The 26,894-nt window shown below is 43.7% G+C and overlaps 1 protein-coding gene across 1 annotated transcript; it reads right to left on the bottom strand.

Annotated features, from left to right (window-relative positions):
- Window positions 1-26,894, bottom strand: FAXC (failed axon connections homolog, metaxin like GST domain containing). Its single transcript, XM_058020129.1, has 6 exons — window positions 26,614-26,894; window positions 26,074-26,209; window positions 20,720-20,916; window positions 13,585-13,802; window positions 7,832-7,948; window positions 1-6,315 (listed from the first exon to the last, which is right to left on the bottom strand). Exons 1-6 carry the CDS (start codon window positions 26,880-26,882, stop codon window positions 6,032-6,034), a joined length of 1,221 nt encoding a protein of 406 aa, XP_057876112.1. The 5' UTR covers window positions 26,883-26,894; the 3' UTR covers window positions 1-6,031.

Here is a 26,894-nt window from a genome sequence, read left to right as displayed (position 1 = left end):
TATTTTAGATCCATTAGTTATAATTTACACACCAATGACATACAGCATAAAGACAAAATATACAGATCTTCATATATATGTACATTGATCAACACAGTGCACAATTTAAAGTTATGTTACAATCAAGTGTACAATTTTAAATATGGCTTTATAAACTAGTAATAACAGTGCTAAAATAATGTATGTCTCGTGTAGTTCATAGACAAACAACATAATGCAGCTGCAGCATCAGAGTTCCCATTTAGAAATGTGTTGCTTCATTTTGTTAGGTTAACCTTGTACACTGCAGCTAGCTGGATATATCCCTTGCCCATATACATCTACATATACTTTATTCTTGCTGGATTGCACACCCCTGTCTTTGGGACTTGCATTCTTCAAGTATCCTGAAAAATAAGAACTTGTACATTTGAGGAAAGGTAAGTCAGAAGAACAAATTAAGAAGTGAGAGAAGAACACACACAATCATAGTGCCCAGTGAAAATACCAATGTGACCAGTGCAGCCAAAAAAAGCACTTTTTTTTAAGGGAGCTTAAAAAAGAACAACAGTCACATCTTGTTTGCCTTACTGCCCCCAATAAAGCAAAATTTTACTTAAGTATAATTAGACAGGAATGAGAGAAGTGGTAAATTCGGGGTCACTTGGAAGCTCTGTTGGAAACTCCGGCACCGCTGAAGCAAATGGCACTTTTGTCAATGACTTCAAAGTGGAGCAGGGTTTTATTTATTCCACAAAACTTGAATGCCTTTTGGAAGCATATGTTTCAGCTGTAACTTGTTGAGCTGAATGTGTAAATCATTACATGAAATCCCACAAACCTTTTCATGCTGAAGTCTGACCAAAAGCCCATAAGGATCTCCTTGGCCTTGAAAAACCTGGGAGTGGTGCAACCAGGACACAGAACTAAGGGTTTACACTGTAGTGACACACAGTGCTTTCAGTGACTGGCATTCCTGTGCTGTACACAGACTAACACCATTTAACATTCCAAATTGCTCAAGAGAGCTGCAGAAACCTCTGCCACGAAGTATTTCACACTTGGGCACCTCCACAGGGAATGAACACAGACTAAGCCCTCCCCAATGGCCATCAAAGAGACGACTGCCCCAAACCAGTGAGATGGAGCTGATTCCTGTTGCAACCCTTCTCTCCACCAAGGCAAGGCTGTGGAGACTGGGGTCACTGCCCTGAAAATTGGATGCACATGTGCAGTGTGGGGGAACAGCTTCCCTCCACAGGACACCAGTACAACAGCCCACACTCACCAGCAGGCTCAGAGCTCACTGCCAAGGCTCATTCCCAAACAGACCCCTGGCTCTGCAGCTCAGCCACAGGCTGACAGCAGGCTGTGCCCAATAGGGGCCACAGCTACCACAATGAGCCCCTGCACATCTACCCAGCACCCAAGGCACAGCACACATGGATGCCCCAAAGCACAGATGAACTGCTGAAAGCCACTGCAGCCACTCAGAGCTACTTCTATTCCTCTGGTTCCATGGGATTAAACACTACAACCTGCATGCTGCTCTGGATCACAGCTGCTGTGATGGCCATGGTATGGCCATGACTCACACCTATGGGTACCCATTTCCATATCCCAGCTACTGGATCATCCAATTTAATTCTGTATTTAGAGAGCATAATTTGCTTTATTAGTATCACATGCCTAAATCATAATTTTGCAGTATTTGGGGAGGGAAGGAGGGCTAGGCCAAACAGCTACTTGTCAAAAAACAGCTTCAAATCCTTATTCAAACATCTAAGGACAAGACCCACTTGAATTCATCCCCTGCCACAGAAATTTCACTTGGTGAGCTGCCCTGCATAAATCTGCACATAACACGCTTTTCCAGCAGGCAATATTTTGTAAGGCTTAGCATCTGACAGATACAGGCCTTTCAAGGAAAACAGTATGAAACTGTCATGATTACTTGAGCAGACATCACTGACAAAAGCAAATTTGTGCCTGAACTGTTGCTGCAGAAATATTTCAGGCAGTATTTTTTCAAAGAGAATATAGATCTGGAGGGACACTGCCAAGGTTTTAAAGATCAAAATGTGTTACTTGCAGTGCTATAATTGGATGGAAACAGTCCTCCAGATCTGAAACATCAGGTTCAGTTTGGTTTTTAAATCAAACACCACATTTGCAGGATTTCTGTAGGACCTATACATCCCAGTGCCTGTTTCCCCCACTCAGTAACAGTGAGCTCTGCTGACAGAGCCAGTGAGACCAACAGGGGTAAACAAATCCCTTCTGACATGACAGAGTGTCACACAGTCAAACACTGCCACTCACATGGAAAAAACCAACAGACTGCTTCAAATCTAACTCCACTGGAAATGCAGGGCTTGCTTTGAACTCCCATTCTCCAAGTGAGGGGCAGAGCAATCACTCATTCCTTTAAAGCAGCACTATGGAAACACAAAGGCAGTACTCAGCCTTTGGCAGTATTTAGGGTCAAGGAACCAGGAGGAACAGTGCTGTCTCATCACTAGGATTTGGGCTGTGCTCCAGCTCATAAGCAGGGCAGGGGTCCCATCCATCCAGTGCAAGAGTGGCCCCTGAACCCCTCCCAACATCACCTAACATCACCCCACAGTGAGTTTCTGGCTGTGGCAGAGGGATCTGCAGCCAGGGAAAAACCTTCTGTGTTCTGTGTCACCTCAGACATGATGTCCTGGCATCCATCAGCCTCCAGCTCCTGCCAGGAGCTGCTATCCCAGCTCACCTGGCAATCCACAGCTGTCCCCAGCAGTTTCATGGCTGCAGAGACACCTGCTCACCCCCAACCTCCACAGCAGCACCATCAGGATCTCCAGCATCCCTACAATGGACTCGCTCACAATTTTCATCAGGGAGGGAGGAAAAAAAAGAAAAAGGAAAAAAAAACCAAAAGGAAATTAAGATGCCCTCTATTTTTAGTTCTGTACTGCCCCTCAGCACTAACATTAAAAATAGATATGATGGAATGGAAAAAAAAAAAAAAAGACTGCAGGACTAAGAAAACGTTGTTTTTTTAGCAAAATTTTGGAAAGTCAAAAACAATTGCTCCCTTTTTAAGAAAACACATCCTTTTTTTCCCCATGCAAACCAAAATAAATGAACACTTTTTAATTTATTTTTTTAAACTTTTTGTTTGTTTGTTTCCCCACAATTTACCAAGACAGCTTTCAAAAGAAAATGCATGGATTAAATCTTTTAAAGAGGTCTGACCATCCTTTAATGGTCTTTTAATGACTGGGACTCATCTGCTGCAAGCACACCTTGCAATGCTGAACAAATGGAGAAAGCACAGCCTCAAACATGCATCAGTAAATGAATGAGAACATCTCCATCAGAATTTCCAACACACTAATTATTTTAAATAGAAGCTTTTTGGTGATTCCTTTTATTCAGAATATCAATACCTACATTTTTGCAGATAAAATCTCTCCTGACTTTGCCATGGAGTTACCCAGGCCATCACCTCGGCACTTTCAAGCCCAAGACTTATCTTCCTGTGCCCTATTTTTGTGCTTAGTTTCCTGAGAAGGGTCCCAAGTAACTGGATGATATCTTCCCCCTTGGTTTTGGTTCACTTTGCCATTCATACTTGCCCACAACATTGACTGGAATAAGGCTCCAAGGACAGGCCTAGGGAATTGTGGAAACAGGTGCAAATTCACACCAAACTTGTCAGCTCCCACTGCAGTGGCTCCATGCATGAACAGACCTGGGGTTTCAGTGCAGACAAAGGTGTCCCTGCTTTCAAAGCCAAGGCTAACTCCAAGTTTCCCAGAGCAGGCACTCAGGATCCTAAGGAGCAAGCTATTCTTTGAGTGCTGGAGGTATTTCAAGCTCCAGACTCACTACAGCTACCAACAATTAACATCCTAAAGCAGCTGTCTGCTCTGTGTGCTCCGAGAATATTTGGTACAACCAACACATTATAAAAAACTTGCTGAGGGATCCTGATTCATCTAACTGTAAGTCACTGAGAATGTCATAATTTAAATAGGCCACCAACAAAGTCTGCAGTCAAATATCCAATTTTATATGTATATTTAAAAACACAACAGCTCAGTATGTTTGATATGCTCTCTCTCTACCAAAATCAACTAATCATAGCCAAGCAACACTGAAGTACATGCTTAACTTCAAAGCTGTGAGTAAATCCAATGGATTCATTCTCATCTCTAACCTGCATTTAGGGAGACGTGAACATGAAGCATGCCAGAACCTGTGCAATCATTTTGGGATCCAGATCCACAGACATGTCAGCAAAGGCAATTTAAATTAAATTCTGGTCATGCTTTCAGCATCTGCATTTCCCCATACACATGGCAGTGCTGAGGGAACTGTCCCATCTCACCTCCTCCCATGCATCAGCTTTAGGGACTGTGCACTGCAAGCCAGCACAGTGCCCAGCACCCCCTGAAGCCCCTCCCTAGGCAGCTGTAAAACATTCAATTGCCTGGGCCAACAGCCTGCAGCTACACAGCATCCCATGCCTACTGATACCTCAAACTGCTTTCCACCTTCATGGGTTTGCTGTCTGTTGGTAAGGAACACAAAGCACCCACTGCTGAGACACACCAGGCTTTTAGCAGCAAATCCCAGCTCTTTAGCCTTGCCTAGAAATAGCAGACAGCAGCCACGAGCAGGGAGTAAAAACATAATAATAATTCAGTAACACAGAAGAAACTTGACCAACAGACATTCCAGATGAGTTAACACTGACATCTCCCTCCTGCATAAAAGTATTCTAGAGTAGTGATTTCAACCTTCTGCAAAGAACAAGAAACATTAACCAGCTCCTTTCTGCAAGATTATGTTTTCTTCCATCCTTCCCTGACTGTCTCCAAAAGAACTGGGAGCAGTTCTTTCCTGCAGACCCTGTAATACCCAAAGTATGGGTAGCTATCAAATAAAATTCCCCTGAAACTTTGCCAAAGCACAGAATCTTTTTAGGTTGGAAAAGACCTTTGAGATCATCAAGTCCAAGTTTTAACCTAGCACTACCAAGTCCACCACCAAACAATGTCCCTGAAGTGCCACAATCTGCGTGGCTTTTAAATACCTCCAGGGGTGGTGACTGAGCAGCCTGTTCCAATGTTTGACAACCCTTTCAGTGAAGTTTTTCCCAATATCCAATCCAAACCTCCCCTGGCACACCTTGAGGCCATTCCACTTATCCTAGAGCTTGTTACCTGGGAGAAGAGACAAACCTCCACCTTGCTACAACCTCCTCAGGCAGTTGTAGAGAGCAATAAGGTCTCTCCTGAGACTCCTTTTCTCCAGGCTAAACACCCTCAGCTCCCTCAGCTGCTCCTCACAAGACTCGTGTTCCAGGTCCTTTCACCAGCTTCATTGTCCTTCTCTGGACATGCCCCAGCACTTCAATGACTTTCTTGTAGTGAAGGGCCCAGAACAGAACACAGGATTTGGGGTGCAGCCTCACCAGTGCTGAGACAGGGGGCAATCACTGCCCTGGTCCTGCTGGCCACACTGCTGATACAGGCCAGGGTGCTGCATGAATCTCATGCACCTCAGCACACCCCTGGCTTATATTGACATGGCAGTCAGCCAACACCACCAGGGCCTTTTCTTTACAGCATCCATCATTTCCTTCCATGGAAGAAAGCTGTGCCAGTCATACCTCTTCCATTTCTGTCCTCAACCCACTGCTGTAAAGATAAGATAATAACACAAACCAGCTGTGACAAATGCTCCATTTCCCAGAAGTCTGTCCCACTTTGATGGGAGATCTGGTTTTGAACATGAACAAAAATAGGCTTGAAAGGTCCTGCTGCCCTCTAGACCTCCAGTTCACCCACGTGTGTTTTAAATGTGTTTACCTTGGTCCACCTGAACAATTACACAAAACAAAATACGGTTGAAATAGTCCAAGCACTATGTGACAGCTGAATCAAGCAAAATGGTCTCTTCCAAAGTGGTATAAACCTCTTCCCGACCTGAAGGGGAAAACAAATCAGAGTGATCCCAAGAAACAGCTTATCTGCACAATGGGAGACACTTGTACACATCACTTGCATTGTTCATGATCTCTGTACTCATCCATGTCCACATCTGAGTCAAAGAGGGAGTGTCCAGTGTAATCTGTGTCAGGGGTTTGGGAAATACTGTTCCCTTCCTCATCAAATGTTTCTGTCCTTGAATAAAAACTGAAGTCCTGCAAAGGGGAGTAAGTCTTGCTTGCTTCGCTGCTCTCCTCAGATTCATACAGAGTGTTGTCATCATCATGGTGCCATTCTGGCCAAAATTTCCTCCTTATTCTTTCACAATACATGGCAAGGTTAATGAGTTCACCTGCAATACAACACAACAGACTTCAGTAAATATATCCAGGCAATAATGCTCTAACTCACCTGATGCTGCAAAAACACATCAGTTGTGTTAGGAAACAAACTGTGTAGGGCCTTTCCAAAGAAGTTTCAAAATTCCAAGATGCCATCAATCCCCTTAGCAGCTGTTTTTAATTTTAATGTAACCACATACAAGAAGGGTCACACAGGAATAAGAACAAATGCATGGTCACACAAATAGCAAAGTAAGTATCCCAAATTCAACCTCTACAAAAAGAAGTCAAGGCAAGACACTAAAACTGTAAGGTTTCTGTCGTAGAACTTTTTGCTTAATTGCAAACACATGGTTCCTAAAGACAGAATTTGATCTTCTGGATGGCAGAGCATGCTTATTAAATACAGTGAATGTGGGGTTTTCACCACCAGATGGCAGCGTTGTCTGCAACATAAATTCACATTTAATATGGCCACCGGCTCACTCCTACTGCTCCCAGCCCTAGTATCTTATGCCTGGTTTATAAATACATGTATGCTTACAGAATAAATCGTTAAAAAATTCGAAAAAGAAATAACAGCGTGTTAAAGGGGAGGTGAATGTAAAACCTGTATTCATGACAGCATAAGTAGGTTGATAGGTACAGAGAATCAACCACACTGATTGGGTATTTCAATCTATTATCCTCTATTTATTTTCATTAGAGACAAACTAACTCAACAAGCATAGTAATCCTTCGACACAGCCATGAACCCTTCAGAATTTTACCTGTGATGCCCCAGACATCAAGAGGAAGAACTGCATAGCCAATATTTATAGCCTTTCCTCATTATCTGAGGAACAGAGTAAGGCTGTGCCTCTTCACCACAGAGCTGTCTTGCACAGAGTAGCTTTACAGGTCAGATTCACTCCTTTTACACTATTTTACATCCTTTTCCTCCTTAGCTCTTCCCATTTTTCATGCTGTGCGGTTTTACTATGAAAATGGATGCAAAGATACTTTATCCCACAAAAAAGAACCAAACCAAAGAACAACCCTCTGTGGGGAGAAGGGGCTTGCTGGCTTCCAATTCATGCAAAAGCAAAGTGACTCCAAAGCCAAGCTGGATCTCTTCCTTGCCTGGCATCTTCAGGAGCAGCAAAGGCTGTAATTTCAGTGAGACAAGAGCACTTGCAGTTCTACTATCAAGAAAAGTTCTCAGCTCAGCAGAATTTGGTTAATGGCTGTTCTTCTGTTTTCTCATACATTACCCAGCATTCGCTCCTTAGAAGCTTTAAGGCTTTGCCATGTTAAACAGGGAAAAGATCAAGTAAAGAAATAAAAACAATTGCTGTGTAGAACACTAAAGAGAAAACAAAGAATTTTAACAGAAAACAATATTACAGGATACAAATGCTACATCAAAGGCAAGAACAGTCTGCTGAAGTACTGCAGTCTTCAAAATGTCCTTCCAAGGTACTCCAGGTTTAAACGTGAAAAATGCCACCAAGAGCTTTTAATCAGAGTTCACTTATGCCTTCTTACCTTTGATTAGTCTCTCTGGTCGAGTCCCTGGTAATGTCCACATTGCCTGTGCCAGATGTCCAAAGACAGTGGCATCAACAGTAGAAACAGTTGATCCCATAATGTACTTCTTGTCACCTGTAAATACAACAGCAAATATTTCTTTATTGGATGTCACTCTTCCCCAAATTAAAAAAAAAAAAAAAATCACAGTTCCACCTTTAGCATATTCATTTTACTGAAATAATTTCAATGAAAATGTTCACTTGCTCAAAGACAGGGATTCCAAAGCTGTTTCAAGGGTTCAGCAGGTGAAATCCATTACTGCAGCTGCCCCTGTGCTCAAGACTTCTATAACCAGGCCAATTACAGACCCACCACTGGCCAAGGAACCTCCTCTGCTCCTCACAGTTGGCAGTGCTCACACCCTGTACTCGTTCTGCTGCATTTAAAATCTGCTCTGTAGCTACAATATGCCTGAAAACACCATTTCTGCCTTTGCTGCAAACCCAAAACCACTCAACCATGATTCAAAATCATGAACTTGCTGAAAGAAGCTTGTCACCCTTTACCTCCCACCCATCCAGATCCAGGTTCAACTTTCTCATCTGATCAGCTGGAAAAAGAAAAGTCACACCCAAAGATCTCCTCCCTCCCTGTTTGTTCAGGATGAAATGCATGCACCAGTCAGACCTGCAGCAAGTGCTCAGAAACAACCTGCATCTCCAGGAGGAGGACAAAGCCATAGGCAGGAGTGGACAGGTCCTCTCACACACCCCCACTGCAGTGCCCTCACCCCCACTGACCCCTGGCAGGGAGAATTCAGGGGCATGTCAGGCACTAAGTGAAACAGCAGCCCTTGGGGACTGGCCTGGGGCAGTGGAGGGACAGGTCTGCTCCTCTCAGTTCTGCTTTACCTCTCTGGGCACCCCAATATCATGATAGCCCTAAACAGCCCCCACAGCACAAACAGACCAGCAACTAAGGGAAGAAAACACATCTTTTCAAAGCCACTGTTTGCTACAAAACATCCACTGTAGACTGGTTTTCCCATCACAGGCAGAAGACCTGGAACAAAGACCAGGCACAGAGCACACAGTGAGTGAAACATGAGGTATTGCAGAGGTCAGGTTAGCTGGCTGCACTGCTCCTGCCTCGGCCCAAAGTGCCATTAACTCTGTGAAATGTGGCACCTAATTGAGTTCTCAAAATCCACTTATCCCATCTCCCCAGGACATTCTTCCAAGCTGCCTGTAATTCAGCAGGTTATTCAATGTTCAGTTTATTGAGCAAGTTCCAGAGGAACTGTCCAGTGTAAAATGCATCAAATTCCAGAGTACAGTACAAGGAATGCTGCCAAGCCCCTGCACAAGAGCACAGCAAAACAGGAATACCCAGTAACAGTAACCTTCTCTGGCCTGTCAGATGTCATTTGAACATGCAGCTACCTCTCCCCAGCTCCTTCCACGGTTCCATCAATTCATTGTTTGAAAACTCTGTACAGGATAAATGTTGTGTCTTTTTGGTATTTATCTGACACCTAAGCACTCATCAATCTCAAGCACAGTTCAAAAATGGGTCCCTAAACCACAGTTACATGCCAGCAGCAGGAATTTAGCACCATACAACTGGGTCTTGAGATTCAATCCATAGTGGTGTTGTGCTGGGAAGAAGTAATGCCATTTCCATCTTGCTACAACTAAAGCAGGCTCTGAGTGAGGGCTAAACCATCCCACCATCTGGTTCCCCAGGCACAACACCCCACACCTGCAGGTGCATGGAAACAAAGAGCAAGAGGAGAAAATGAAACTGTGGAGTTATAAAACTCCAAATCTTTTAAGTCATGCTGCTCCACAAAGTATGGCACCTCTGTACATTTTCTTCCACCATTACCGATGTGTTCTCAAAACTTCCAGGGCAACTTCAGATTTTCTGATAGACCAGATATCTCTGTGTCTGTTTTTAGGCAGGATTACACAGTGTCTGTCACATCCAGGCTGCCATAGCACTGATCATCTCAAACACCCTCTGCATCCCCTGGCTAATCCAACAGAAATGAAATCACCTGGTCACAATGGACTTGGATCAATTTTGTACTGAATTCCCAGAATTTGAGAGTACCCAACTCCACTGTTTACAAATGCATGCACCAGAAGATTCAAAAGCAGCTACTCCAACAGTGGGTGAAGAAACCCCAGCAAGAAGCAGGTCTGTGGGACACAGGCCTGCACCCTTCCACAGAGGCAGCTACAGCACTTGCAGGCTGCTACAGGGCACTTAACTAACTTCAGAGGCTCAGATCCAGGTTAGTCTGACCTCTGAGTTTTCAGCTCTGAGCGCCCCTACCCTCCCCAAAGCATCAAATGCTTTCCAAAATCCACTTGAGGAAGCTGCTGGCCTGCAACTCCCTGCTCAAAATCCTCATTTACCAAGGAGCCTGAGAGGCAGAGAGCTGAGAGGGCACCAACAGATTTATGGCCACTCACTTGCCTCTTCTAAACAATTACCAAAATGTGTATTTTTATATATTGCTAATTCATGTGCTCATTCCCCACACTTTCTGACACTATTACCACACAGTAGGAAACTGCTACAACACAAGGAAATTATATTTGTGGTTTAAAGACTGCAGGACAGAGAGAAAGGTGATCCCAATGGGATAGGTTGATCCATCACACAGGGATTAGTTCCAATTTCAATGTTTATAAGGTCTGGAAGAGTCTGTCAGGGAAATGGGTATAAGGGAGATAGAAAAATTATTCTCAGAAATAAAAATAAAGAAAATAAAAAAGCACCAAAGATGTGATTGGAAATGTCAAGATTCATGTCATAAGAACTGACATCTGCTAAGTTATCATTCTCTGGAAGCAGCTTTTAGAATTAAAAGTTATTTTTGTTCCCATGTGAATGGTCCTTGTTAAAAAGGGGAGCATTAATCTGATATTCCTGATGGCTGACAGCTACAGTTTGGTATGTGCAGCTATTCTGCACCATAGGCATCATTTTTAAGCTCTTAAGATAACAGCCAAAATCTCAACTACTTTCTCTTCTGGGAAAACATCTGGGTACATATATATGGAGGGGAATCTCACAAAGACTGTGCAGGCAGTGAGCTGACTGACTGCCTTCTCCTTCCCCCTTTGAAACAGGGGACCCTCTAGTCAGGCTGGAAGTCTTCATCCCACCTCCTGTCCCCATTCCAAGATACCACCTCGAGGGCACAGTTACCTAGACCCTACCATAAACAGTTGGCTGAAGAAACAGGAGCACAGTGATGAAAATTAAGGCAATTACAGAAAAGTAGACAAACTCATCAATAATCAAAAGGGAAAATAAAATTATTCATGTTAACTGCACACTGACTAATCTGACATCCATTTCAGAGGGGAAGATGAAAAAAAATGTACAACATTCAGCTGGTATTGTAATAAAATAACAGGAATACAGCAAACAGCCATCAAGGCTTTTTGAAGTACACAGGTACATTCTCAACAACAACCTGGAATTAAGAAGAAAAACTCTGCTGGTAACATATGTATAATACAATTTAAAATTTGATATACTGAAGAAGTGGTTGAGGATTTTCAGTACATTTTCTATAAAAGCCAGAGACTGATGACAGCATTTACCTTCACAGGAAGATGACCCAAGCCACCCAGGAAGGGAGAAAGAAGTAGGAAAAGAATTTGTCATCAGGCTAGAGTCAAACTCTCATTTGAAACAAGTCCAATTTTGAACAGATTTAGAGAGTGACTAACATCTGTCAGCAAAACAAGGTGGCACCTCCACCTGCTGAAATCCCATAATTAAAACTGGATGGCTTTTAGAAAGCCACCTCCAAGCCAGCAAAAAGGCACAGCCTCAAGACAGCAGTCAAGCAGTCCAATCCACAGAGATCTGTCTAGATGATTAAATGATCCCTTTGAACTTGAAATCTTACAAATCTCAGTGTCAGTATACACTCCAGAGAAATAAGCAAATCAAGGTACTTTCACAAGTACTCAGATACATGTTTTAGTTTTCTCTTGAAGGTTCCATCTGCTCTTGGTAGCCAGGGATGACTTTAGCACAGACATATCCACTGCCACTCCTTTCAGCCTGACAGGCTTGTCTAGCCAGAATCAGGGGCTTTGCTGGGCTTCTAAGTCATAGACTGAACTTGGCCCAGCTCCTGTCCCAGCCCCTCTTCTCTTTGTGATGAACACGGAGCCACACAGTGCCAATCTCAAAACTGCAACATCAGCAGCCCCACAGAGGAGAGCACCTGGAGCTGGCCACAGCTCTGCAGCAGGTATGACCAGATCTCCTCTTCTAAAATGAATTGCTCCCTTCCTTCCTCCCTCACAAAGAAAAGAGACTTCTTCATCTCCAAACTACAGATTTTCTCGGAAGAGACACTAGAATAGATAATTGCTTCTGTTAACAAACAAAATGCAGCATAAGAAAGTGCTGTTAAAGGAGGAGCTGTCAAGTAATCTTCCCCTTGCCCATTGTGTCCATGTGCCCATTGTGTCCATGCACCTCATAAGTTTTTTCCACCCTGTTCCCAACCCAGCAACTCAACAGGTTTGTTTCAGAAAACAAAGTTACAGAAAACTCTACAGCTGGGTTACTGCAAATACCTTCCATTCCAAAACAGCTTGGAAGTCCAGAAGCATGCTTTTTCCTTCCCTTTCTCAGCAAGCACTCAGCTTCTGCCCTCTGCTGGGCTCTCCCCAGCTTGGTCCTTTCATCTACTCCACACTTGTCTCTTCAGAACGTGTACAGTGTGTCCCTCACTGCACATGTTCTAAAGCACAGGGCAGGGAGGCATCCTCCTGTCCCCCACTCAGCCACCTCTTTAAAGCAATTGTTGCAGGGAACAACACAGGTACTTCCTGTCCTCCATTCAGCCACCTCTTTAAAGCAATTGTTACAGGGAACAAACAACACAGGTACATCTCTCTTGGTTTCTCCCACGAGAGACATATGGAAAGTGACCACCTGCACCACAGCAATTCCTCAAAATGCAAGTCATACCCAGATGCACAGTAAGCTCAGCTCTCAGTGGAGCAGAAGGCAAGAAGCACAGTGCAGAACAGTTCCAGTGCACATTTCAACCTGAGCCACATGACAGAAATGAGGTTCATGTAATTCTAGCTAAGTGAACTCAACCTTAAGACTAATTGTATGGGATGCACCCAAGATAACCAAGAATCTTAAACACATGTATTTTGACAGCACAGAACCATCTCCTACTGGGAGCTTTGAATAAAGCTGCTGACACCAACCAAACACAACAAAGTTCAGCTCATCAAAATAACATCTGCAAAGGGTTTTCAAATGGCAGCCTCGGAGCAATCTGTCAAACAGCCACAAATAAAAAACAGGAAAGGAAATACAACCAGGAAATAAAAAATGAGACTCACACTCCCCAGCCCCCATAAAAGGTATAAAGAGGCTTCATTTGCAGAACTAAACACTGCATTTTCCTCATTTCCTATCGCTAAATGCTCTTCCAAAACAGCAGGCCATGTTTTGCTGCTCTACATACACATACTCTGTGCTCAGAGAAGGAAGCCTCTTATGCCTCTAGACACACAATTTGGCAGCAAACAGTGGGAAAAGAAAACAGTGCCTCTACCAGAGCAAGGAAGGCACTAAATGACAGCCTCTACCTTCTGCCAAAATGAGATTATTTGCGTGTGATCAAGCTGTCAGGGAGCCCTGGAGGTCAGTTCCAGCCTGTGGAGAGAGGGGCTGTGAACAGAGCATCATAACCCGCTGTACCTTACCCAGCAGCCCTGCCAGAGTCCTCATGTCCTTCTCCATCAGCGTGTACATCTCCTCCTCCGAGAAGCGCCCGATGCCGTGGCCGTACATCTCCCGCTTCACGATCCCTTTGGTCAGGTGGCAGAAGATCCACTTCAGCAAGTCGCTGAAGGGGCCGAAAAGCGAAACCATCTTCTGTGTCTCGTGAAGATTTTCCACCCACTGGCAATAAGCTAAAGTCCTGGAAGGATGCAGAAAGAAATTACAGCAGTGTAATCCCCAGAGAGCCCAACCCAGCAGAGGCTGGCACAGAGGTCAGGCAGGTGCTCGCTGCCCTGATGGAGAGGCAGCTTCCATAAACAGCAGCCTCTGAGGCAATCGGAGTGCCAGCAGAGCAAACTCACTTTACAGTACTTAGGCAGACTGCCCAGTGCTTATTCTCTCATTAAATCATGACTCACTTCAGGAGAAAACAAGATTCATGTTGAAATATAAAGTAAAAGCTGCAGAATTCTGCTAAACTCTTGTAACAAAATACATTTATTAGATAAAGACAACTCACTGCACAGACCTAGGGAAAACAACAACCAAACAGCCCCCCTAAAAAAATCAATCTTTCCCACCAACCCTTCTCCTTTCTATGCTGCTGACACTTAGGCAAGCAGTAACTTTGCTCCAACATAAATACTGAAGCAGTAATTTTTCAGAAGGTTTCTCTCCTGAAACTAAGAATAACATGAACTTTTAAAAATAAAATACAAAAAATTAAGAGGTGATGGTTATTGAGTTGGTTTTCTCCTATATAGTTTCCTCTATTCAAAATGCTGATTTTATGAGAGAGACATTTCTAAAGGACTCTGTTGTGTTCCATGCTTTAGTGAATGTCAAGTAATATCTTTTTAAAAGTCTTTTTATATAATTTGCCTCATCATCTTAAATTTTTGTTACCCACATGAGTTTTTGTTATTTATTAATATTACAGGCACACATATCTTGATTTGCTATAGAAACCTATGAAAAAAGAAACATTAGCTTGTTTAATATCCAGAAATTAGTATATTTTAATATCCGGAAACTTAGTATCTTCAGAAATTACAAATAAACCAAAAAGACCATATAGATGAACTTTTGTCATAAAGTTCAAGGGTTTTTGGAAAAATAGCTAAAGGCACCTCAAAGTAGACAAGATAAACATAGGAAGCCTGTGGGGGTCTCAGAAACACTGGGAATTGATACACATATTCCAATCCAAGCCATTCCAAGGCTTCATTGTTTTAGTTTGGAATATGACATATTTCCAACACCACATAATTTCCTTAGTGCTGATATGATTCACGTAATTCAGGAAAGGAAAGTAAAAATAAAAACCCAGTATCTGCTGGAGAACTCCTGTGACTTCTTTTGATAACATACATTTTATCAAACTCACATTGTCCACTGCAGTTCAATGCCTTCTGCTCTAGCTGGTTTCACTGAAGTCAGGAACAGTGAGGTGTGAACAGGCTTTGCTGCAAATGCATAAACAGGGAACAACAAAAATGTACCTGCTCTGCTACTGACGGCTTTGACCCTCAACAGATTATGCCACAGCCTCCAGCACTGTGTAATTATAACAAAAGCATCCTGCTGATATTTCACATGTTTCAACACCACTTTCAGAATAGGGTGTTCTGCACAGTCCTGGTTTTTCAAACTTGATGGATGAACTCAAGTCATTGAGCAGGTTTCAGCAACGCAAAGTTTGAATCAGAGACAGATTTAGCAGAGGCACCAGCAGTGCAGGAGGAATGTGAAGCCAACAAATGCAGCAGTAAAGAGCTACTGGAAGTCCTAAAGCACTGACTTTGTCTGGAAGATGTGGTGTGAGACTGCCCTGTTCCAGGAACAAAGGTAAAGCAGGACTTAAGGCAAATGGAAAGAAGGCTGGCCTGAAGGCATAAGAGCAGGGATATTATAACCCATTAGATCAGGCCGCTAAGGGTCCCATCCAGCCTGGCCTTGGGCACTTCCAGGGACAGGGCATCCACATTTTACTGGGCAACCTGTGCCTCACCACCCTTTGAGTAAAGAACTTCTTTCTAACATCGAATTTACATCTCTCCTCTTGTGGCTTAAAACTGTTCTCCCTTGTCCTATCACTATCTACCCATGTAAAAAGTCACTCTCCCTCTTTCTTATAAGCCCTGTTTAAGTACTGGAAGGCCACAACAAGCTCTCCCTGGAGCCTTCTGCTCTTGATGCTGAATAACCTCAGCTCTCCCAGCCTGTCTTCAGAGGAGAGGTGCTCCAGTCCCCTCATCATCTTTGTGGCTTCCTCTGGACCTGCTCTAACAGGTCCAGATCTTTCTTACACTGAGAAGAGGTGAGGTCTCACAAACACAGAGTAGAAGGGGAGAATCACCTCCCTTGACTTGTCTTGATGCAGCCCAGGATGCCATCTCATGTCCAGTTTTTTCATCCACCAGAGCCCCCAAGTCCTCCACAGTGCTGCTCTGAATGAGTTCCTCTCCTAATCTCTAAATTAGTATTTTTACTTGAATAAACTAAGAAGAACTTGCTCTCTGAAAGCACTGCTCTGCCTTGCTGCAAAGACCCTCCTTCCCTAGGATGGACCTGACCTGCTTCATCTCTGCAATACAATTTAGTTACTGTGGACAACAGGCCTGGCCTGGAGAAGGGCAACAAGAAAAAGAAGTCAAAACAAAACAGAAAAAGAACTCAGGAATTCCATTGCAGTGCTTTTTAAGTCACCCCAGTTGCACAAGATTAAACCTGCTCACTCCAACCACACCAGTGAGCTGGCATCACACCAAGAGTGAACAACCATGTCCAAAATTGTTTTAATTTCATAAAACAGAATGAACAAGGTTTCCCACAAAGCTAACTGGCCCATACTTTCATGCAAAAATACACTTTCCCAGAGCTCACTTGCTTGCCCTGGGAGTGAAGGTCTTTGTGTCTGGAAGAGGCAGAAATTAGACCAGGTGTTTAATGACTAGGACAGCAATAAAGAACTACACAGAATTCAAGTAATCCTGCATAGGCTAAACTGTCAAGCACAAATCTTCAGACATCTGCTTGTTCCTTTGAATGAGCAGAATTGTTTCGTGTCCCAAGTGTCAAATTTACATGGGCAATGAAGGCAGCTAAATAGACAATCACAGAATTTACTTCCAAAACGTAATGGTTCCGAGTAGACAAAACAAGGAAAAAAGTAGGCTCCAATTTAGGGAGAGTTAAAAGAATTCTATTCAAGGGTTCATTAATTTTCTGCCAAAATATGCTTCTCAGCATTTAATTCCACCCATCACTCCTATATTCAAACTACATTAGTGGAGTATGATCAATGTCACAAAAGGTTAGGAAATGCCAAAAATTGGGTAGTCTACATAATAATCCACTTCAGTACATCATAACTATACATTTTACACTGGAGTAAGCATTTATGGGATGACATAATTATTTAAATATTGGCCTGAACTGAGCATTTTGGGAAACATTACCATTCGTATTTGTGCCAGCACATCTGTACAAATCTTAAGAGTAGAAATAAAACAATAATGCATTAAGGAGCAATGCTGTGGGGGTGAAGTAAATCCTAAGTCTAAATGTAACAGCAGCTTTGGCCTCAATACATACATCAGGCAAGGAGATGAAGAAAGTGACTCATCAACAGCAGCTTGCCTGATTATCCCAAAACTCTCTGAACTTCAAGACAAGGGGAAGGCATTCACAAGGATGTGAACAGGGGGTTATTTCTCCTATCTGAATGTGCACAGACCAGAATTTCTTGACATACAAAAGGATTATAACAAATTCATTCCACAATCAGCTGAAGAAACCCCACCTGCTGTGCAACTTCTCAGAGCAACTGGTTTTAAGACACCAGCAGCATTCAAGGCTCATCACTGTTTGCAGTAGGATAGACGCTACTCTTAAAATTGGCTTGATGTATTTAAAAATATTTACATTATAAAAATATTTTATGTTTAACACTTGGCAGGTCTGAATGCTAACCAAACTCAGATTCATCTGTATTCTTATATTATGCTCTTCCTGTACTTCAAGCATTCATCACATGTGATGCTTGCTTCTTAAAAGACAAAGCAAGAAACAAGTCAAATATATCTGCAAGTGTATATATACATACACACATATTTATAAATCACACACACATCTATAAATCACACACGCATTTATAAATCACTACAGCTGTGTTTGACAATACAGCTCAACCAATCTAATGGGTTCATCTGCTTAAGCCGAATATTCAAGGCTTTATGTTCTCACTAAGCACATTAGTGTCACCAAACTAAGATCTGCCTCCTGAGATCGAAGTGACAGAAAGCATCTCACAGCAACTGCTAGCCCTACAGGCACCCAGGAGGTGCCTGGCCTCAATCCCAGCAGTATTGTCAAGCCCAGCATGCCAGCTCCAGAAGGAAGTGAGAATCAGACCTCCCTTAATCAGAGGTCTGATCCCACAAATGTGCTGCAGTTACACCAAAAACCCAACGCACTCCCCAGAGGTGGCTGTGGGTGCCCCACTGGTTTCTGGGGGTCCGTGGGTCACTGCAGGCAGTGGAGGTAACTCAGAGCAGGCCTACAGCAGATGGCAGAGGTCTGCATTGGATCCAGGCCTGGAGTGAGACTCACAAAATTATTTCATTTCCATCTCTTCACTGCTGGCTTGCCTCAACACCCATTCAGATTAGAGGACTTTTTTTTTCTTTTGCCAACTAAACATAGCAGAAGCTTAATGGCTTACTGCCTTCTCCAGGGACTGGAGCTCCAGCACCAGCTCCAAATGAGTCTTGTGCATCTCAGAGAAAGGGTGTAACCCCAGCATAGAAACAGGCAGGCTCACTTGTTGTCTTCCTGCCTGAGCCCTGCTGGGTGTCCTAGCCTGGGGCAGAGAGAAGGTGCTCAGAGGCTGAGGCTCTCCACAACCCCACATTGCTCCCAGCTCCAGCCACAGCAGTCACTTCCACATGTAAGAGGCACTAACTGCTGAGGACCAGCCACTGCTTGGCAAAACTAAACTTTTCTGGAGGAAATGCTGAGCATCCATCAGGGTTAGCTCCACCCAGAGACAGCACACCACAGGATGTACTTTTCATCTTTGTCCCATAGATGTACTACAGTATTACTAATTTATGATGAAGCTACTTTGCATGCTGCTGGCACAAAACAGCAGGAATCACATTCTGCATCATGGCTTTGGAGGCTTGGTTTTATATACCTCGTTCTGCAGAAAGGCAATCACTGTTTCACATTCCTCACCATGGGACATGAGGACACCAAGAAAAAACCCTAAGCTTCTAGTGGGAATGCTCAGGGACAGATGTGAAGGGATCCCACAACCACAGATACAATGCTGTCAAGGAGAAATATGTCCTACACAGTGAAAGCCTGATTTTACTTTGGTGTAAGTACAGATGGGCAAAGTTTTTCTCCAGGAATTACAGCAGTACAACTGCAACACTTCATGGCTCTGGCTTTGCCTGCTACAGGAATCTGCAAGGTTTAACCTCACCAACATATCAAGCCTCTGGTACAGCTGGAGGGACATACAGTAAGACTCACAGTTGGACTTTTTACTGCACTGCAGCAAAAATATATGGCTTGGAGGAACTCAGCTGTGTGTGACTACACAGGAAAGGCAACAGGGATACACAGCCAGGCATGCCCATCTCTGTTCCTGATGTAACTTTGTCCACCTGTTAAAACAGATGCCCCTTCTCTGGACCAGTGCCTGAGTTTGCAATACCTGTCTTCCACATCTGCCTATGTCATGTCCAGCAGTGCCCAGCCAGCTCCAGGGCAGCCTGGATGGATGGGCCACAGCTTCACAGAGGAAAGCACTGTGTAACTGAGACACAACAGCAGTATAAGCCCGCCATCAGTAATGATACATTTAACACAGTTAAATCTATGAACCACGAAACAACTGTCACTAAGGCAAGGAGATGAAGCATTAGGGGACTAAAAGGCTTCATCCTCCTTATGGCAGCCACAATAACTGAGGATGGAAAAATGAACAAAAAAAAGAGTTAACTTTACAGGCTGCCTGTATCATGTTTGGGAGGCTATGACACTGCAGATGGGTGTAACTGGTGAAGGCCACACTTCTTGGAAGGCAAAGATTTAATTTCTAAACCAAATCACTTCAAATACACTAATTACTGAGTGCTAAAATTGTTCTATCAGGAGACACTAAAAATTATTTGAAGAACTATATGTAAACATACTGCTGCTGATCTTAGATCAAAATGTGAAAGAAAAAGCAGATAAATGCATTCAATTTATAAGTCACACACTGTTTTGAAGAAAAAATGTGCAACATAAATGCAAAACTTAGCGCAGCAAGCACTTAAATACATACTAGAAAGTAAACTATTGGGAGAAAGCCTTGTGCCTGCTAAGGGAGCAAATGCAGTATCCAAGGTGCATGTCCAGCTGATGCCTCTATGCCCAAACTGGAAAGGGCACTCAAGAAGGACAGAAATGTAAAGCACAGAGGAAATCACAAGAATTATTTCCAAAGGTGTCAGTAAAATGCATAAAGTCCCAGAAAGGTTCTATTTCTATTTTCCATTCATATAAGTATTTCAGCTTCTCAGGATACTGTGACTAACACTGGACATTATCAATGGGCAGTGCTGTTAACAATCCATATAAACAGGAGAATCCTGTGTTACAGGAAAGGCAATGAGCCTTACTGCAATCACTCACACATAATTAAAATCAGTAAAAGTAAGAAAACAATATTCTGGATTCACCACAGACACTGGATTCATTCCTCTACACCCCTCAAACCACGAACTCAGCCACCTTGATCTTTTGGTCTTTACTAACAAGGCTGCTCCTGTACAGAAGTCACATTAAACAGAGGAGCATCCCACTGCTGCTTCCTTCTACAAAGCTGCAGTCAAAGGCCTGACTTTACATTGCTTGCACAGCACAGCTTTTCAAGGGAATTATCCCTGGCTCATACCACTGCACACATAAAGGAGCAGCAGTTTCCTAGGATGAAGAGAGTTGTGAAGTTAATAATTTGGTACCCAAGATTTCTGCAAGAGAAAAGAAGCATTTGAGCCAAGCTCAGGGACACATCTGACAGCACAGAACACAGCCAGCTTTGCCATGCAAGCTTACCAGTACAGGTGCTCCTCCACCATCTTGGTCACAGCTCTGGAAACAGCTCTTTCATGTGGACCAAGGTGTTTATTTAAATTCACTCCAAGTTTCTCTTCCAAAAAGTCAATAATGAACTCGGTGCCAGATACTTTCTTGTGATTGTATTCAATCCAAGGCATTTTCCCTTGAGGGGAAAGTTTTCCATCAAAATAGTTCTAAGGGGGAAAAAAATCAAGTAAACAAACAAATATACAGACAAGAAAAGCCCTTCGAGTTCTGTTTTAATGAGATAAATATTTTTAAATCATTTTCTGTGCTCTTAATAAAACAAATTCACAAATCTTTTTTTTTTTAATAATACTCTAGAGTAACAATGGCTATTCAATCAGAGCAGCAGCTTTACCCTACATAAAATTCAGACAGAATTATTTCCAGGCCCTGCATGGTGTTCCATGCTTCTACGCTGAATGTCATGTGATATAATATTATTTAAATAATATTATTTATTATTTAAATACCTGGGTTATTTAAAGGTTGGAGATGCTCAGATCTCCCAGAAGATAGTGCCTGTTATCTTAAAGAAGTTTTAAATCAGAGGACTCACAACTAAATTCAGTTCCTGCATGCATCTGCACTTTCCATGTTTAAAGTACCTTAAAAAAATAAATTCACTACCCAACTCAGGTGGCTGCATTACCTCCAAGGACAAAACACACAGAGTCACAAGCATACATGAAAGGTATATCATTCCAGAAGGCATATCATTCCATGAGCAGAAGGGAAATCTGCTTTCTGCAACCTCAAAACTTAGAAATCTCAGACATTTACAGACATACTCGTTACAACTGTGTCTCCCAAGAGCCCAGCACAGCAGAGCACAGCATCACTGAATACTGCTATACCTGCTCGGCACAGCACTCACACAGAAGCAGCAATGTGTTTTCCTATGACAAGGCGAAACAGAGATTAGAGAATTTCTGTCTCATGTAACAAGCATGAGAAGAAATGCTGGCTGTCAAAACATGATCAGATATTTGTCTCCAATTCTCTTACTCCTGAAGGCAAAGACACAAGGCACAACCTTTTTCCTTTCTTGTGATTCCCATCCTTGCATCCTGTTATTTAGTGAATGAAAACTCCTAGCACAGAAAGCTGAGCAGTAAAGGCTCTGCACTCTATCTCTGGAAATCACCCCAAGAATTTCAGGACCTAGCCCCTAATTGCTGGAGGTTTAGGCTTGCAGTTCTGGATTGATGTTTGGGTGTAGAGTATTTACCTTTCCTGAGTCCATTTAAGACAGATTAAGGTGCTCTGGCAGCAAGGAGCATACACCAGAACACACCTCCAGCTCAGTCTGAGAGCGCCAGCATCCTGGCTGCCCCCCCAAATGCAGATGTGCAATGCACTGGGATCGTGCAGCCGTTCCCAAAGGCTCTTCCTTCCGGATGAAAATGAACAGGAACACCTCTGGGAAGCAATGCCTGCCAGCTGCAGCCTTTCCAGGGCTTGCCCAACAAACAGCATGGCAGGGACACTGGATGATAACATGTCTCACACACCTCACCCCTGTGTGAGTGACCAAAGCAGCTGAATCCCTCCCACCCACACCTGTGGGTGACACAGGGGCCAATCCCATGGCACAAGCTCTAAATCTGCTGAACATCTGAAACTAAAAGGAGAGCACTCCCCTGTCCTTCCACCTTCCAAGACCTCTCCTTCATCAAAAATGGCCTTTCAGCACTGAAACTGACACATTTCCATAATTTTTCTTCATGACTTTACAAGAGAAGCACAAGGTTTTCCTGGAACTACACAGCATATTTAGAAGATCCTGAGCATTGCTGGCTTAATCTTCATTAAGCCCTTCCATTAAGACATTTCCCTTCTTGTGCACAAACACTGGTGGCTTGCAGAAGCTACTGGACTTGAAGATGTGTTTATTACATCTTCCAATTACTGCAGTCCATACCATTTGCAACCCAGAAAAAAGCAAGTTATTACTCAGCTGCACATTTCTTCAAGCACATGTATCTAATACATATAAATACGTTCCCTAAAAAGATTTTTGTGTTTCACTACATACGGTTTATCAAACAAAATAGGAAATATCTTTCACTGACCTGAGAAAAATCTTAGTCTCTTGAGAAATCTGTTGTACTGTTTTTGTATCCACTGTTCTCAAACAGACATTTTTAGGCTTGAAACCTCTGCATCCTTACGGCTGATACTAATTGCTATCAAATATTTATCAATTTTCCACTTGAAAATTGTTCCAGCTGCTAAGCAGGAAAAAGCTACAGTATTATTAAAAACCAAAAACAAACCAAAAGAATATCCCTTTTCATTCACAGTACATTAAGTGCCTGCAGAGCAACAATAACAATAGCACTACAAAACCTCATTCATAAGGAATTTACAAAAATAATGACACAAGGTATTTCTAGGGTAATTTTACAGTACTATGCAGAAGAAATTAGATTTCACATTTTCTATTACTCCCGTTTATGATTTTATGTTCACTCATGTCTTTTCCTGAGGAGGCTGCCATTTCCACAGACCTGGCATGAAAACAGCATATTCCTGCTGTGCTAATAATTTATCAGATTACATAAAGGCTCAGCTCTTCATATTCTTGAGGAAATCAAGGAATACCCAAAAGATTTTGATGAGCACACAGACAGGGCTCTTTCAAAGCAAGCTTTACCAAGAAAACCATCAAATGTTTTGAAAACACAGCTAGGGATTATGACAGCCCAGCTGGGGTGGGGCTGCCCAAACCATTTTTCATGGAAACTCACACATAGAGAGGCAGATTCCAGAAAACATAAGCACATGACAATAGTGCATGTTTTGGGAGAAATTCGGGTGATAGTAAGGTAGGAATATGTCACTCTACTCCAACCGTCACACGCCATTAAAGCACATTGCATAACACAAAGCACAATACTCAACAGTCTGATGCACCAAGGAATCAAAAGTGTAAAAGCTGTTTGAGCACCTCACTGTCTTCTGTTCACCCCGTTTCAGAACCCTCCCTTCAAAGCAGTCCCTCCCCAGCAAGGTGATGACCACAGCAGGTCTCCTGGGACAAGCACCAGCTGCCACCTGCAGCACCTCTCCACCATGGCCCCTGACAGTGTGCAGGGAATCAAGGTGTTTCCTTCAGGATCCTGCTGATCCCCCTTCACACCCACCCTGCTGCCTGCCAGGCAGCCATTGGATCACCTACAGCATCCTAAGGGTAGCACAGTCATGAGGGAACAAGATCAAAGTCTACAGGAAGAGTGTAAGAGACTCCAGCCAAGAACAGTGCCCTCTTCAGCGCCCCTTCCACTCAATCCCACAGCAGCAGCCATACTTTCCTCCACTCAACAGAGCCCGATGCAGCACCACACTGCTAACACAAGGACAGAAACAATATCTGCTTCTTCCAGAAAAAAAGAGCTGTGTCCTCAGTTCCACCAAACTTACCTCTAAAACCTTTCAGAGGGTCAGTGACCCCACAAACACCTTAAACCCATGTAAGCCAGCACAGCTAAAAGCACCATCCTGGTGTTCCCAGCACCCACAGGACCCATTCCTGCTCCTGAAAAATGGCCCACAGAGCATGTGGGGAACCAAGCTGAGTTAAAACCAAATAAACTAAATATCACACTCTAGCTAGGCCAGCCCTGATCAGCCTGAGCTGCCACAGAACAGCATGTGCAGGAAGGGACAAGGGCTGACGGTAGGCACCTTGCTTTTGATGGTCTCGTCAGTTTCGTGTACGCACAGCTAGTGAGAGACACGCAACGCCAAAAAGTAATGCTGACCTTCAGTACAAAAACTGAAGAGGGGAGGACAACCCTCTGCAAATTCCTCTCTGCAAAAAGCTGTGTGATTTCTGAGCAGCATGAGTTCTCCAAACAACTCCATCCTGAATCACACAAATGCTGTGTTATCTTTCAGAAGTGACCATCTACAGTCACAACCATCTTTTATAATGCAGTTTTATTTACCTACTCTCCACCAGAGCAAACCTGACCATCACAAACCTTTGAACTGCATCAGCCATTAGAAAGAAAACAGATCTCACCAAGAGAGTCATCCCCTCAAATGTGCAATTTCTATCCAAATTACTTTGAGAAAAGCAATGTGCACAAAGCCCTCCTGCTTCAATGACACGTTCAACCTTCAGAATCTTGCAAGTTCTGTAAACCTAAATGAGGAAAATACATCCCACAGGATGGAAATCTTCCCCTTTAGTACTCCCAAGCATCTGATTCAAATCACACTGAATTGTAAGAAAACATTAAACTCAGACTTTTAAAGAATTGAGCAAAATGTACTGATTAGACTTTCTTTCTCTTCCAATTAAAGGAGTTTAGCCGCATATGAAGCTAAATACAAATGGCAAATGTGTTTAAAAAAGGTGCAATAGGGTTGGCTTCCCACTGTACAACATTTGACTTATACAAAACATTCTTCCTAACACCTTGGTATGGAATAAAAGGCCAAATTTATATTACTGAGGAAAAAACAGAGAGAGAAGAAAAAAGGAAAAAAGTCCAGACACTTCTTCTACCTAAGATCTTATTATCTTGTTATATATATCACCATTATTTTATCATCTTAAAGGCATTCGGTGCTTAACACACACAGAAAAAGAAAACCATCCCAGGTCTCAAAAAGCCTGGGTGCTGCACAGCTTGCCAACACCACAAGATGAGTGCCACACTTGCAGTGTCCCAGCTCAACCTCGATGCTAACGGGCAAGACCGTGAGATTCAAGTGTCCACTCTCACAGCTTTCTTTCACTGGAGTAGCTCAGGGCTCATTCTCTGCAGGAAGATGGCATGGGATGCACCCAACCACAATTAAGGAGCAGTACTCATGACCTCTAAAAGCAATCCTATCTCACTTCACTGGGGAGGAAGCATTAGCCATGGGAGAGGAAGCAAAAGCTAAGCACTTCTTCCCAGACAGCTTTAGAGATAAGGCCTCCAGAAAAACAAGAACCTGCAGCTGTCTAATTGTGGTGTCTTTAGCATGGTGAAATTCAAGGATCAAACAGTCTTCTGCTTTAGTTTTGGGGTGCTATTTAGTGTTATATAAATTCCAGACTATTCTCCCACTTCAGCATTTTAACACTGATTTAGCTTCGCCAGTTAACTCTACAGCTGTTCCAGATAATCTTATTCAAGTCTTATCTTTAAAGGTTATACACTAAATTTAATTGGAGACATAAAAACGTTGGCAAACCCACCTAGCTGTAGGTGTATGTTTACATCTCCCTGGGTGAGACAGACTGGGGGAAGGAGAGGCAGGACGCCTATGTGCCATTTCACGCAATTACACAGAGCTGCAAGGCAAAGGCAAACTGCATGATGTACCTGGTAGGGTAAATCAGCCATCCTCAAGTACGTTTCCATCTTCAGGCAGAACGGGGATAAACTCGGAACGCCATTCCTAGGCCTTGAAAACTGATGCAGTATGATAGCATCCTTCGAATCGAGCTCTTCCTCTTTCCTGTCAAAAAAAAAAAAATTAAAAATATAAAAACCACCAACAAACAAACAAGAAAACCAAGCCAAACCGGACAGGCGCACGATACATCAGTACATTGAACAGACAAAGGAGAAACCGCGGCTCTCGTCAGCCCTCGAGGGGTTTCGCTGCAGGTTTTGGTTGCCGGGTCCGGAGGCAGCGAGGGCCCAGCCCTGGCCACCTGTGGGGGCGAGCGCAGGGCTCGCTGCGGAGCCGCCTCCTGCGCTGCTGCAAAGGGCGAGTGGGGGGGAAAGAAAGGCAAATGGCAGAAGCACGGTGAAGGAGAGACCCCGACCCGCGGGCCCTCGCCATCCTGACCCCGCAGGTGTAAGCGCTCCGAGCGCCGCCCCGGCCCCGCGGGCAGCGCCGCAGCCCCGCAGCCTCACCGTATGGCCAGCAGCTCGTGGAGCAGGTACGCGGCGGCGGCCAGCAGGGCTCCGCCCGTCAGGTACAGCGTCTTCTTCCACCAGGAGTCGGAGCCCAGCGCCGCCATGGTGCCGCCGCCGCCCGACAGCGGGAAGGCGACGATCTCGCCCCCATAGAAGGCGGGCGGCGGCTCCTCGGGCCCCGCGCACCAGCCCAGCGACAGGCTGCGGTTGCGGCTCAGGTCCGCCACGCAGGAGCGCGGCGCCGCCAGGCCCACCCCCCACAGCATCCTGCGCCCGGC

The sequence above is a fragment of the Melospiza georgiana genome, chromosome 3, assembly GCF_028018845.1.
Source record: "Melospiza georgiana isolate bMelGeo1 chromosome 3, bMelGeo1.pri, whole genome shotgun sequence".
In the NCBI taxonomy this organism is placed as follows: Eukaryota; Metazoa; Chordata; class Aves; order Passeriformes; family Passerellidae; genus Melospiza; species Melospiza georgiana.
Note: the sequence above shows the minus strand (reverse complement) of the source record. Positions and strands in the feature narration are given on the sequence as shown.

Excerpts from the sequence above, each read along its gene's own strand:
- FAXC (XM_058020129.1), bottom strand. The coding sequence starts at position 26,882 with ATGCTGTGGGGGGTGGGCCTGGCGGCGCCGCGCTCCTGCGTGGCGGAC. Across the intron at positions 20,917-26,073 it reads TGGCTGATTTACCCTACCAG|AACTATTTTGATGGAAAACT; the intron begins GTACATCATGCA and ends TTTCCCCCTTAG. Across the intron at positions 6,316-7,831 it reads ACCAGAGAGACTAATCAAAG|GTGAACTCATTAACCTTGCC; the intron begins GTAAGAAGGCAT and ends GTTGTATTGCAG.